General features: G+C 39.0%; 1 protein-coding gene across 1 annotated transcript in view; it reads left to right on the top strand.

Annotated features, from left to right (window-relative positions):
• The window catches only part of LOC103593579 (cytochrome b-245 heavy chain), a 33,415-nt gene that overhangs the window by 5,730 nt on the left and 12,956 nt on the right, over nucleotides 1-14,729 (top strand). The window contains exons 4-7 of the mRNA XM_008576597.1: nucleotides 6,152-6,236; nucleotides 7,803-7,948; nucleotides 10,057-10,247; nucleotides 12,806-12,935. Of these exons, the coding sequence (XP_008574819.1) occupies nucleotides 6,152-6,236; nucleotides 7,803-7,948; nucleotides 10,057-10,247; nucleotides 12,806-12,935 (552 nt within the window). The remainder of the gene's footprint in view (nucleotides 1-6,151; nucleotides 6,237-7,802; nucleotides 7,949-10,056; nucleotides 10,248-12,805; nucleotides 12,936-14,729) is intronic.

Raw genomic sequence — 14,729 nt, 5'->3', positions numbered from 1 at the left:
GCCAGAGAAACAGGCAACATTTTTACTAGGATGACCCATTAAGAAACCCTTGTTGCCCCACAAGCCCAAATTGCACTGCCGTTGAGCTGTCATGTCCCATGAGCAGCACATGTTGTAATGGAAACTTTTAGGCTTCCTGTGGCCCGGGAGAGAAGATCCTCATGAGGGTCTGTAAAGACAAGGATGAAATGAGGCTGCTTTTCAAATTGTATAGAAGCTTAGCTCTGTAACCAGACAGATCTTTATGTGAAATAATATATTTTTAAAAACTAGCAGCAAGCAGCATTCTTTTACAGACAGGGCATGTCCTTCCTTCCGGGCTTTCCAACCTGAAATGTGAACTTCGCAAATTAAACTTTTTTATTAATTGAGATAAAAAATGAGTGAGTGTGTTGTGACCAATGTCAGAAATGATAATAGCTAGCAGTCATCGAAGCTTCATAGAGCTCACCTCATGAAATCTGCAAATCAAGCCAGTGGGATTTAGTTTGGTGAGAGAAACGAGAGTGTTGGGATTCAAACCTAGATCATTGTGCCCCAGAGACCATTCACTTTTCTACGTGCCACCTAAACTCCTTGAAACTGTCCTGTTGCAGTATGATGGTCTTAAAATTCCACATATATGTAAACATTCGAGCATGCCAAATAACCTAGGCTAGACATGACAAGGATGTTGTACCTTCAAGGACTCATTTGTAATATGCTATGAGAACTAAACAGCCACAAACTTCTGTTTAGTTTTTAGAGGTCTTAATCATTCAGACTTTGCTTTGTAATCCTGGTTACCTGGAAAAAGGAAGCCCCAAGGTTGCCCCCCAACCCCACCCTCGCCAGGAAAGGTAGTAACGGCTCTCAGCCTGCTTTGTTGAGGGAGATTGGGATAAGGTGGGGCTCAGCATACAGAAATCCCTGGGGAAGCCTTAATAACCCCAACTTGCCATGCAGAAACTAATTTAAGATCAGGAAAAAAAAAAAAAAAAGAAAGAAAGGGCAGAGGGTGCAGTCTTATCTGTTATCCTCAGCGTGGCTCTATTTCTAACCATCTGGCCTAGCTCAAGTCTCTTGGGCTTTCTGTCTCATAGTATTTTTAGCTGAAAAAATAGGTCAAATAATGCAAATGTAAGAACAAATATGCCATTCTAAAAGTATATTAATTGATTAAGCATCATTTAGGGAGTTGTCAGTCAGCTAATATTTACTGAGTGCAGTCTCTGTGCTAAGCACCGGGAACACATGGTAAGTAAAGAGTAAGATATGGTTGGGCCATGAGCTTAAGGAGTTTAGAGTTTCATGGAGGAGATAGAGAATATATGTGATTTCCAAATAATAAAGAGTGCTATGCAAATACAGTGGCGATCTTCATATTTATTATATATTCTACTGCCACCAGGTGTGGACATTACTATCAGCTTCTTTGCCTGAATTCTGTAGATTCAAGTCTGCCTTTTGCAATTTCTCCAAAATTGCATATAAATATCTAACTCACATACATTAATGGCATATGTGGTGAGACAAAGTGTACATAAAATAGGGCTTTTAAGTTTCTGTAACACTCATTATAGAAACTCACATTACACCCCATTAAATATGCACTTCTTTTTAGTTCAACTTCTCTTTTTTTTGAATTTTTTTTATCACTCAGTTTCAATAGAGCATAGAAATCTGCCAAGGTGACTCAATAATCTCCCTTGCATTAGAATGAATTAGTTTATTGAAATTGAGCAAGGCCCTAGCTGACAGTCATAGAGAAACTTCCCTTTAGAAGTCAATGGCAGAAAGCAAAGCGGTAGTTCAGTGAGGAAGCTATGGAGCATATCAGCGGCTTAGGCAATTGGTAGGTGGCTCAAAGCATATAAATATTACCTGCAGGGTGAGGAGGAACAAAAATCTTGGGCAGCCACAGGCGGCAAAGCCCTTCCTTCCCACCTCTCCAACTGGTCATCTTGCCCCCTTTCCAGGAAGTGGTGAGGAGATCATATTCTTGAAAGCCCAACATCAGCCTGACTGTGGCTTCTCTTTAGATTTGTTTGCCATTCCTGACCACAACAAAGAAGGTAGCTGGGAGAAATTAGGGATCGGTGCCCTAGTGGGACCCATTCCACTGGCCCATTAGTAATTAGTAGTCTCTTTTTCCTTTCAATAAAATATATGTGTTTTATATTAACTAGCTTTTTAAAAATTATTAAGATAAAACAGAGTACTACATTACTGAACGGACACTGTATTTCCCAAGCATATCTCTTCATTGTTCTGGCATTTGGTTTATTTTTCATTAAAGTTCTGTTGCTAAAGCTGTTAAGGGGCATAATGTCTATCATTTCACATTTTCTGATGATCCATGTTGATAACAATGATAAGGATAGGACTGTGGAGATGGTGTAGGGACTGCAACAAAACCATATCCTTTTTCTTCAAATTCAGCATGCAGGAGCCAGTGAATTTTCCCCCCAAAGTAGTTTCAAAATGATTTGTCAAATAAAAAGGAGAAAAAAAAAAAAAAAAAAAAAGACACAACCACCACAATAATTCTTTGAACTTGTTAAGAGAAGTGAACAGACCTGAGGCTGCTGGGGGTGGGAAAGGGAGAGAGGAAGGGGGGAAAGGGAGGAATTGGTAAAGAGCCATGAAAATCAATTAAATTATATAATGATAATTTTTTTAAAAAAATAAATTGAAAAAATGATTTGTCGAGAAGCAGAAAACAATGTGGCAAGTATGAAGGGTCTTCAAAAAGTTCACAGAAAGGTTCATATTATCATTTAATTCTATTATTTCCAGGAACTTTTTGAAGTCCCCTTGCATAGATATGGGGCTAAATACATCTCTATAGTTTAGAGTAATCACCTTAGGTTCTAGAGCGGTGAAAGTGTAATTCATTTATCCAACCAAATAATTATTAAAGGATTTTAAAAAGTATATGACATACTGCTCTTCATACAAGAAGCTTACCCTCTAGCTGGGGAGCCAAGCCATACTAGTTGAAAAGTTAAGTAATGACACAAAATAACATCAAACATTGATTAAACACCTATCCGTGAATCTATGCAACAGGCCTATGAGGGGAGAACTATGATCATTTTATAGGTGAGGAAACGGGAGACTGAGAACATTGTTCAATGTCGCACAGCTGGGTGGTAGGGCTGGGACCCAACAGGCATATCTGAAGTCAAAATGTGCTCTCAAATGTAATTCAGTACTGCTTTCCAACCCTACCAATTCCCATTTATGATTCTTAGGAGTCCAGTGTAGTTTTACCACTTCAGTAAGGATTATATTATCTATTGCTATGTAACAAATTACCGCAAACTTGATGGCTTTAAACAATGCCCATTTGTTAGTTTACAGTTCTGTATGTCAGAAGTCCAGCACCCTGTGGCTGGATTCTCTGCTCAAGGTATCACAAGACTGAAATCAAGGTGTCTACTGGGCTGAATTTCCATCTGGGTATTGCGGGTAAAAATCATCTTCCAAGCTCATTCTTGTTGGCAGAATTCAGTTTGTTGCAGTTGCAGGACTGAGGTCCATGTTTCCTTTCTGGTAGTCATCCCCAGGCCACTCTCATATCCTAGAGGCCCTTGCGTTTCCTACCATGTGTCCCCCTCCATCTACAAGACAGCAACAGCACATTCAATTCTTCTTGTGCTTCAAATCTCTGACTTCCTCCAGCTCTGACTTCTAGACTTAAAGAGCTCATATGATTGGATTGGGCCCACCCAGATAGTGTCTCTCTTAAAGTCAACTTGGGACTTTACCTCGGCAAAATCCCTTTTGCCATACAATATAACAAAACCACAGGAGTGATATCTTGTCATATTCATGGGTCCCATCCAAATTCAAGAGGAGAAAACTCTGTAAGGTCATTGGGGGTCATCCTAGAATTCTGCCTACCACAAGGACTTTTAGAGGCTGTGGAGGAGCTTTGCAATTGGGAAACAGGAAAACAGATATTCCCTTAAAACTGTAAAGAATACAAAGCAGTAAAAAAAAGAAACAACAACAAAAAAAACTTTCAGCACTTGAAATAAACACAGAAGACAACTAAGCTATATAAGAAAACAAGGACAGTCAATTTTTCACCAACAGAAATGTATAATAAGTTATTTCAAACAGGAAACTCTTGTTTTGAGAGCCTGAGTCACTGCACAGTTGCACTGGTGGGCACTTAGTTGTAGCCGATGCTGTTGGAGCTTCACCATATTCCCTAAGTACTGACAGTTCCAATATATGGGCAGCTGGCTTTTGCAAGCACCAGTCATCCTCTGCCTGGAGAGTTTCCTTCAACCCTCTCCTGGGGCAAGCCTGAAATGCCGGAGAGTTGATTCCCTGGGAGCAGCCTTCAGCCAGCGGTGGATGAGAGTTGGTGGATGAACACGCAAGCTTCCTAACCCTTTAGATAAGCAAAACAAAACAGGGCAAGTGAAAAACAAAAAACCTCTTGGATGAGTTCTACACAGTCTTCCAGAGTTGCCCAGTGTGACTGAGCCCACTGATATGATATTATAGTAGCGGGTGATAAGATAATACACCCGTTATTGGTTTATTTCCTCACTTCTCCTACCCTCATTTTCTGTAATCACCTTCCAGATAGAGTACTTACACTTAAATTCTTGTCTCAGGTTTTTAGGCATTTAGAATAATAGTGACTATTCTTGCATTTGGTTTGGTGGAAAAAAGCATGAACCTTTTATAGACAAATAGACTTGGATCCCAGCCAATGTGAGATTTTAGTTTTAGAGATCTTATCTGTAAAATAAGGACAGTAATATTTACCTTGTTTCACTAAATGAGGTAATAGTTATGGGTAAACTACCTGGTTCACAGAAGGTACTCAATAAAGCCTAATATTTTTTTTTTCCTTTTTTCTGGAATCCTCAGTGTCTTCTTTACTAGTATTTCTTCAATTCCAAGAATCTGCTCTCATGATCCATACAACCTGTTCTCCCTAAGTGAGAGACAGTTTTATTTTCCTATAAAATCACAACATTTGAATAAAAATAAGTAAATCAAATATTAGACACTCTCATATTTAAATTGCATCCAACATTTAGAACCAGATAGTTAAAATACCTAAGATTTTTTTTTGTAATTTGTTCTCCTCTTAAAGTTCTCTGAATCTCCGTGGCAGTGCATTTACACTCTGAAACAAAGCAGCCAGAGCAAGAAAGTAGCCAGTTTTCAGGAAGAAAGCTCTAATTCAACCATAAACCAGCATTTTTTTTTCTGCTTTGAGCATTGGCCTGAACCCAGATTCAAACCCACATCTTCTAACATATGGAGGTAGGATAGATACACTAAATTATGAGCCAAAATACTATTTTTAATGTCAAGGTACTCATGTAAGGTATGAAATATCATAATATTGATATAAACTCTGGTATCACATTGTCTGGGTTTAAGTCCCAGCACTGCCACTTGTTAGCTGTGTGACCTAGAGCAAGGTAACTTCTCTACGCCTTTGTTTCTTCATCTGTTATGTAGTTAATAATGGTACCTCCCTCATAGGATTGATGTAAGAAGTTAATGAGTCAGTGTATTTAAAACACTTAGAGCAGCTCTTTGCACAAGCTCTTGGTAAATATTAGCTATTGTTATTTTTGCTCTTATTATTTGGTCAGTGATCTCCCTTGTGATGTCTTTGACCTACATTAGGCAAGTGGATCCTTCTTTCTCCTCCCATAGTGTGTATGTCCTAGAACAGTGTTGTTTGAGAACTATTTACTTGTTCTAGAACTGTTCACTGCTCTGTGTCCCCACTAGACTGTCAAGTATGTGAGAATAGGCCTATCCTCTATTACTTTCTAAAATTCTAAAAAATTCGCATTTTTTATACAATTAAGCAATGTATTCCTGATGAGACATCACGTCACTGGTATGAGAACAGAAAACATACTGGTTGAAGTAACTATGTCGCATACTGGCTGTTTGACCTGAGAAAGATGTCTACATCTCTCTGAGCCTCAGTTTCTTCATCTATCAAATAGATAGAATGATATAGTTAGTAGGGTGGTCATGAGAATTAAATGAGATATGTGTCAAATTAAATTAAATGATATCAAATAAGATGATATGCATCAAATGAATCAAATGAAATGATATGTAGAAAGCCTTCTTGTTAACAATTACTATTCCATTCTTTCCCCTTAATGCAAAGTGCTGCTCAACAAGAGTTCGAAGACAACTGGACAGGAATCTCACCTTTCATAAAATGGTGGCATGGATGATTGCACTTCACACTGGTAAGTGTCTTAAGATATTTAAGATCTCAAAGAAAATTTGGAACCAGAAAGTTTCCTCTATTCTTAGATACCTTTTTGTAAGAGAGTCTTTACAGGTAGATTAGGTGGTGGTTGGATATGTGGTATTTTTTTGATAAGTTCTATCATCATCCCAATATTAGGATTTTTTTTTTGTCATTCCAATATTAGGATTTATTCCTTTAGGTCTTAAAAATGAAAATACACCATGGGAAAAACTCAATCCCCAGTTTCCTCACCCTTTTCCATCTTTTTTAGTACCAAAAATTTTTTTAGCTCACATACGAGAATGTTTATTAATTCTACAAAAACGGTTGGTTGCACATGTGGATTTGTGGATTCTTTGCAGTAAACCTACACAGTAACTACAGCCATAAATAGAGAATTCCTTAAGACAACTCTTATCAACTAAACATCTTCATTATTATTGTTATTATTATATCTATACATATAATGTGTATGCATATGTATATATGTTATTATTATAATGATTAGAATGGTGATGTCAGTGCAAGAACAGATGTATCTGGGACCCTTATCAAATCTCCACAAATTCATTTAATAAGTAATTCCTGTGCCAGACAGTAGATATACACAATGATGAGCAAAACAGACTTTTGCTTTGCCCTTAAGGAGTCTATCCTTAATCTGAGTAAAATAGGTTAGATTACAGACGTTCAACTGGGTTTCTCTTCTCTTACTAGTAGATCATGCAGGACTTTTGAACTGTAGCAAACAAGAGTTCAAAAGAAATGTCTGATGAAATCTTGTTAGAAAGTAGCATAGTATACTGGTTAAGAGCACAGATTTTGATTCCTAACTCTGCCACTTCCTACCCTGGTGACCTTGAACAAGGTTTTAATGCAGTCTATGCCCCAGTTTCCTCATACGTATAATGAGCTGATATTAATAGTACCTATATCATTGGGTAAATGTAAAGATTAAGTGATTGTAAAGCACTTACAACAGTGCTTGGTACCTAGTAAGCCTTATGAAAGTATTTGTTAAATAAAAAAAATGGAATTATTTTTTTTAAAGAAACTCATAATTATGTCCATTGCTTTGTGTCCATTCAATCGAATGTGTCATCTCTTCCTGACGGTAATTTCAGAGTCAGGTGAATGGACCAGCCATTAGGCATGCATTACATGAGAGTTTTCTTGTTTGAGCACAAATACATTAGGGGGAGAGAGATAATGAGAGCACATCTATACACCCTTAGAGTTCAAGGCATTTTGTAAAATCTTAGTACTTGGTTCAGTCATTAGGAGCATGTAGCTCAACACCTTCATTTCACAAATGAGGAAACCAAGACCAGAGAAGTTAAGTGATTTTTCTAAAATCACACAACTAGAGAGGAGCTTACCTGCTAGAATTGCCTTGCCTCCCTGGTTCCAGAGACCCAGTTCTTGTTTATAAATGTCTGGGGTCATCCCTGTGTCTCCCTGTGACTTGTCATAGAGTCAGAGGCTGTGGCCAGAAATCCAGCTTACAGTAAATTTGTGCATCCCCTTCACTCTCTTTGTTTCTCTTCTCTGCCCTCTTTAGCGATTCACACCATTGCACATCTGTTTAATGTGGAGTGGTGTGTGAATGCCCGAGTCAACAATTCTGATCCTTATTCAATAGCGCTCTCTGAAATTGGAGATAAAGAGGGTGAGAGTTATCTCAATTTTGCTCGAGAGAGAATCAAGGTAAGCCTCTCATTCCTAATTCAGATGTTCTCTAGGCTGTTAAAACTGAAGAATAGATTTTAGTGAGTGAAGGACTCTACTTTGCCAGAACAACAACAAAAGTTAGCTAACCATCAGAAGGACAAGTCTGTAGGTTATAAGAATGTTAGTAGAGGGAATATGTCTCCTACACTCCTGATCCCATGGGTGAAGGGTCTCTAGATGTTTTCCAGGTCCTTAAGCTTACCTGGGAGAATGTATGTTCATGGAGCTTGGAGTGACTCAGGCTGGCTCATGACTAAGCCTAAACCAGGGACATTTATCTAGTCAAACAAAGTTGGATTTCTCACTTGCTACAGCAAAATAGAACTCACACCATGAGGAATTCTAGGGCATCTCAAATGGGTATTAAGAGGGACTTGTTATAGGACTTAGGCTTCTGTTAGATGGTTTTGGGGAGAGTTTAAGAAAGCAAGGGTTTGCTCTAGATCAGTTACAGTCAGGAATTGGGGGTAGTTCTAGACTTAGATATCTTAACTTTTTTTCTGGGAGTCAGAAGAAACAGACTGAAATTAAATCTATAACAGGTTGAGAAGCAGTACTCACCCATGTTTTTGTCTGGGCTCAGACTTTATTTCAAAGTGGTCTTGTTTTTAATTTCTTGTTATCACAGTCACAGAGTGACTTCTTCTGATGTTGGTGTTCTGTGAAATTATTTCCATGAAGTAGGGAACATCCTAGCTTAAATGTTAGTGTCAAGCCAGTCACCAGCTGACAGCTGTCAGTGACGCTTTTGTTCTTTCTTACCTACAACCACGGAAGGATGGCCCATGTCTGCTAATTGTCATTCCTTGAGAATCACTGTGCACTGGGAGTAATCCAGCAGTTCTTCAGGGGCAACCATGAAAGTATCCAGAAGCAAAGACTTCTTCCCTCCTAGCAGTTGTTGAAGCTTCTTACACTCAGAGAGAGAGAAGCTCCATGTCATCTTCATGTGCCCAGTGGCTTGGGACGATGGCTAAATTACATTACTATATACTGAATTCTAAACATGTTTCCTTGTGTTTAGAAAAGATTACAAGAGAAGACCCTTGACTTTGTAAAAATTATTATCCTCAGACTGACATGAGAGAAACATGTCGAATCTACTTTAGGAAAGAATTAAACAACATCAAACAAAGAAATTCTTCTTCTACAATATCTTGGAAATTTTTTCTTTTACATTGTTCATTGTTTGCCCAGTGATATTTAAGGGTGGCAGTGTGAACATACTAGGGGAGCCAAAATTGCCATGCTCTGCCCAGATCTCCTTGGATCACTTTTACTGCTTCTGTGCTCCGCCCCTACTTCTGACTGCATTCCTTTTCAATTACCTGTACCTGTGTTTCCTCCTCAGAGGACTGCCCTGGGGCTACTAGAGCTCCTTTGCCCACAGACTCAGAGATCTGGAAGGCCCTGGATGGTTACCTCTCTGGGCAGCCCTTAGCCAGTAGCTGATGGGTGCAGGTCAAGAAAGCCCAGACTTCTTGCATTGAATCAGGATAAACTCTGAGGCTTTCCCTCCAGAGCTCCCCAGTAGTATCAGGCTGAAGCTATCCCCTATGAGACTTTGCCTGAGATAACCCCCTTGCTTGCCATATTCCTCTTTCCTATTCTTTTTCCCACTCCCTTATCAGTTTCTCTTGAAGCAGATCCTTTCTAGATCACTTGACCATGAATCCTAATCTCAGAATCTGCTTCCGGGGAACTCAGCCTAAGATATTAGGCATTCCCAGAATATATTTGCAAACTAAGCACTGTGGCCCTTTCCAAAGCAAAGGTAGAAAGAGCTTCAGACACTTTTAGTACATCTTATAGTCGATCAATTTCCTTTATGTAATACTTCCTTAAAACTATTTAAGTGTATCTCTTCATATTTCCTATGACTCCTGAACCATGTAAGACATTCGAAAATTTAGAAATGTCTATCCTGAGCCTATATCTCTCTATGAGAGATGATTAGAATTATCCAAAGGGGGAATGAAATATCTATTGCCCTATACACTGGACACTTTATAAATAGGTAGCCTTGCATTTGAGAACCTACAATAATGTATATATGTTTGTGTGTGTGTGTTTATATTTTACAGAACCCTGAAGGAGGCTTGTATGTGGCTGTGACTCGGTTGGCAGGCATCACTGGAATCGTCATCACACTGTGCCTCATATTAATTATTACCTCCTCCACCAAAACCATCCGGAGGTCTTACTTTGAAGTGTTTTGGTACACGCACCATCTCTTTGTAATCTTCTTCATTGGTCTTGCCATCCATGGAGCTGAGTAAGTGTTTAAACTCCAAAGTCAAGGACGTTATGTCCCCCAATTTCTAGCTGTAATGCTTTATTAGAGGTACAGTGACCTCTTTGCCTGTGTGTGGTCAGCCTGTCTGCTGAGGGAATGTGAGAAGACAGCAGAGGTTAATTTGATAGAAATCACCCAGCAGCATCTTAGTTTCTTGCCCCCAACTAATTACTATTCACAGTGAAGTTATTCATAGGAAGCTTCAAAAATACACCAAAGTCTGAGTATCTTTGCAAGTGTATAAAACATGTTGAGAGCCCTAATATGGTCCTGGGAATCTGCAAGGATGTCTCATGTGACTTCCTCACTAGTAAACTGGATGAACCCGCAAACCAGAGGAATTAAAGGTTAATCAGTTGAAGGGATCGGCTGTAGTTCAAGAAGTTTTGATTTAAGTCAACAATCATTTATTGGTTGCCTGCTGTATATGAGGAACTTCTCAGGCATTGTGGAGAATAATAGCAGGACAAATGCAGGGATATTGCTTTCAAGCATTCTAATGTAATAAAGGTAACAGCTGACCTCTTTTGAGTATGTGTTCTACATCAGAGTCTGTGCTAAGGGTTTGACATGAAATGTTTCTTTTATTTCCCAAAATGTATAGATGCTCTAACTATCTCCATTTCCTGGATATACTAATTTTAGAAAAGGAACATGAAGCTATAAATATTAAAATGTATAGCCCAAGCCACCCAGCTGGTAAGCAGCCTAGCTGGGATTAGAGCCCAGTTGGTCTAAAGCAGGTGCAATAAATGCTCTCACAGAGACACACAGTGCCTAGGTGTGTGGTTGGGAGAGTTTGTTTTATTGAGAATACTCTTTAATACAGTCACCCCTCAGTATCTGTGAGGGATTGGTTCCAGGACCTTGGTAGATACCAAAATAGGCTAAAGTCTCTGATATAAAATGCTGTAGTATTTGCATATAGCCTACGCACATCCTGCTGTATACTTTACGTACTCTCTAGCTTACTTCTACTACCTAATATAGTATAAATGCATGTAAATAGATGCTATACTGGTTTTTTATTTGTATTGCTTTTTTATTGTGGTATTTTAAAAAATTGTTTTGTGGGTTTTTTAGAATATTTTCCATTCGTGGTTGGTTGAAACCACGGATGCAGAACCGCAGCTATAAAGGGCCGACTGTACTAGGTTTCCTTTTTCTGCTATTTCACACCTGCACACAAAGGCAGGCCTGGGGAAGTTCCCTGGTGGGGATAGGGCCCCAGGAAACTAGGGGTGGAGGAAGTAGGAGCTCAAGGCTCACTCTGCTCAGAGCTAAGTTGGCCTAGAAGTGGTCAAGATGTGAGTGTGAAAAGAGGAAGGCGGGGGTGAGAAGCCGCACTGGGCAACCACTGTGTGCGTTCTTATCTACATGCTGACTCTGACCCCTGATGAACTCTTTCTAAGCACCGAGAAGTTAGCGTACACAAAGAATCCTTTGATTCTCCTAAAGCAACTGAGTATCTTTAAATGGGATTTAGTCATAATCCAGCTGTTTCAGAGAATCCTAGAGAAGAGAAGGAATTTCCTCCACTCTCTAGTTTGTATACTTTCATAGATATTCATCTTCCTTTGGAACAGGAAAGGAGATATATTTGCTCTGTTCTCCATTTGAGGAGAAGCTGCTATTTATGCTGGTTAGGTGATTGTTCACAATCTCATGGCTAGGTAGCAGTTGAACTGGGATTAAAACCCAGATTTTTGGATTCCTGATTCTAACGTTGAGAAGACAAGGGGAAAATCAGAATTCATATTCTATCCTTTTCTTCCTGTGTGAATTGAGCATTAAAAACTTTAATAGTTATCATTTTTTGGACCTTTATGATTGACATTTTTTATACATCATGCCAATTGATTACTAAAATAAACCTTTACTGAGGTACTATTATACCTATTTTACAGTTTAAGAAACTGAGACTCCAAAGAAGTTAAATAATTTGCCAGAGGCCTCCAAACTAGTAACAGATTTGAACCCAGGCTGTCTGGCCTTCTGCTAAGCCTCAAGCCTGCTGTGTATGACTGCGTAGGTTGTCCACTATACAAGGATGCTTGGCCAAGGAGGGTGAAGTTAGCCCACACTCTGCTGGCCAAGCTCTTTGCCTGTAAGTCTCTCCTTACAGAAAGGGTGCCTTTTTCTAATTTGCACAAAGGCACTGTATCAACTAGCAGTTACCATGTTAGATTTGCGTTTTTCTGTTTTTCTTTCCTTATAAGTGAAAATGGTCCTCGAGATGGAAGCACAAATTCTCTCTTTAAGGAAACACATATTGATGACCCAAGACTTACCATCTATAACATTACATGTAAATATTCTTTGTGCCATTGTACATATTTTTTTCTACTGCTGAAGATCACATATTTTTCTTTCTCTTCCTCTAATATATTCAGGGAGGACAGTAAGATATTACTTTTAAGTAAAAAGTACAGGACCCATGTTAGAGTACTTAAAATATGCCCAAATTCTTAAAAACAAACAAACAAACCCCTTAATTTCTTGCTACGAAATGATCTGGACTTACATTTTTCTCCCAGACGAATTGTACGTGGGCAGACCAACGACAGTTTGAAGGAGCACAAACCAGAGTTATGTTGGCAAAATATCTCAGATTGGGGAAAAATAAAAGACTGCCCAGTCCCGAAGTTCTCTGGGAACCCTCCTATGGTATGTACAACTCATTGCTGCTATTACTGTTCCATTATTCACAATCTTCAAACTGTGCCTAAGTAACATGCACAAATATCATAGAGTTGTCCATTACGAATGTCCTAGAATAGCTAATATGTTGTGTCCACTTTTCTCTGCTATACTTATTGGCTAGAATTGTTTCTTGAAAAATAAGCTTTGCATTGGTTTGTTATCAACATTCTGATATGAAACTTGGAAAAGCAGTGTTTTTAAAAGTGCTGCTTGGGTTCAAAAGGTTCCATCTGTTTTCTTCTGGGTGTGAGGGCCACCAGTTAATGATTTTTAGAGGGACACTTAGGAAATCCATCCTCAGCTGAGTTGGATAACTCGAGTAAATCACTTATAAAAAGATAGGGGGCTCTTTATTTTACTTATTTATTTATTTATTTTGTGTGGCTGATCGGTACTGGGAGCACCTTGGTGCTATCAAGTAAGACTTTCTATACAGCTTTCAGAGCTGGGAAGGAAATTGATGAGGTGATGCATATGGCTGCCTCTAGCTATTCGGAGGTCCTGTCTGTGAGGCACGAAGGAGGCTGAACAGCCAAGCTCACATCAACATCTAATGGCACCGTGTGGTAGGGAAGGAATGTGGCAATGGTGTCCAAGAGAAAATATGGTGAAATATTTTCCTTCTTCTATAGAGAGCTCTGAAGGGCTCCATTTTGTGTATTCTCAATATCTCTGCTCCATAGAATGGGAAGTAGGCCCTGTAATCTTCATATCCTTTCTCTCACTGGCAGACAGTATACTTTATTGGTTATTGTGCTAGCCATTGGTATAAAACTAGACAAAAATCAACATTTGTACAGGGCTTCTGAACAGGATTATTTTTTTCTTTAAGCACAGTATAACATAAATGCAAATTTTCCATCCCATTTTCTCCTTTCTTTTTTTCTGCTCTCTTAGCATGGGAGTGCTCTTTCTCTAGACACAGCATGTCATCTGAGCACTTAACATCTTTAAGCATCCTTGCTCATTAATGGAAGACCAAAGACACATCATTGAACTGCCCCCACTACATGCAGACATCAGTAGAAAGGATGTAAAGGGAACTGTATTGCAGGTCCTCTTATAGGCTGGGGAAGACACATTTCCTTGATGACAGCTGGAATCGGAGCACTGCTACCTTAAAAGGCATCTACCTCGAAGGAGCTTCTGGGTTTCTGAGCATATTAGAGGCAATGTCTAAATATGACTCCATTCAATGGGGCCCCATGGTGGTACCCAGGAAACAGACAGATGATATGAGACTGTTTTAAATACCTGTCCCATGAAAATGAAGGCCAGCAGCAGAACATTCTTGACCTCTGGGGCAGGTATTCTTTAACTTTGGTTGCAGATGGGGACATTCACGTGTTCTCAACTTCCAAAAACCAGTTTTCTAAAAAATGATTTAGTAGAAAGATGTGAGACTATGAGGATCATTCTCTGATTTTTTTTTTCTCCTTTAAATTCATTCTGGAAAGTCATCTTTTAGATGCTATTGCCTTCTAAAATTATTTGCCACTTCAAGTATTAAAATAGGAGCCCAACTGTCTGAGTCCCAGGATGGATATGTCTGGCCAAAATTTTTTTTATAGCCAACAGTGCTACAGAGTAATTCCAGTGTTCTGAATCACAGCATATTCTGGTCATAGGGGTATCTAAAGAAATCTGGAAAACTTTGGGTTTGTCCCCATTCAGCAAGCACATTGCACAGCTCCCAGAATTTACCAGGACACTGAAGAAACAGCTAAACTTTTGCACAAAATGTGTTATCTTGCAAAA

This window comes from Galeopterus variegatus, unplaced genomic scaffold (assembly GCF_000696425.1).
Source record: "Galeopterus variegatus unplaced genomic scaffold, G_variegatus-3.0.2 Scaffold1371, whole genome shotgun sequence".
Classification (NCBI taxonomy): Eukaryota; Metazoa; Chordata; class Mammalia; order Dermoptera; family Cynocephalidae; genus Galeopterus; species Galeopterus variegatus.
Note: the sequence above shows the minus strand (reverse complement) of the source record. Positions and strands in the feature narration are given on the sequence as shown.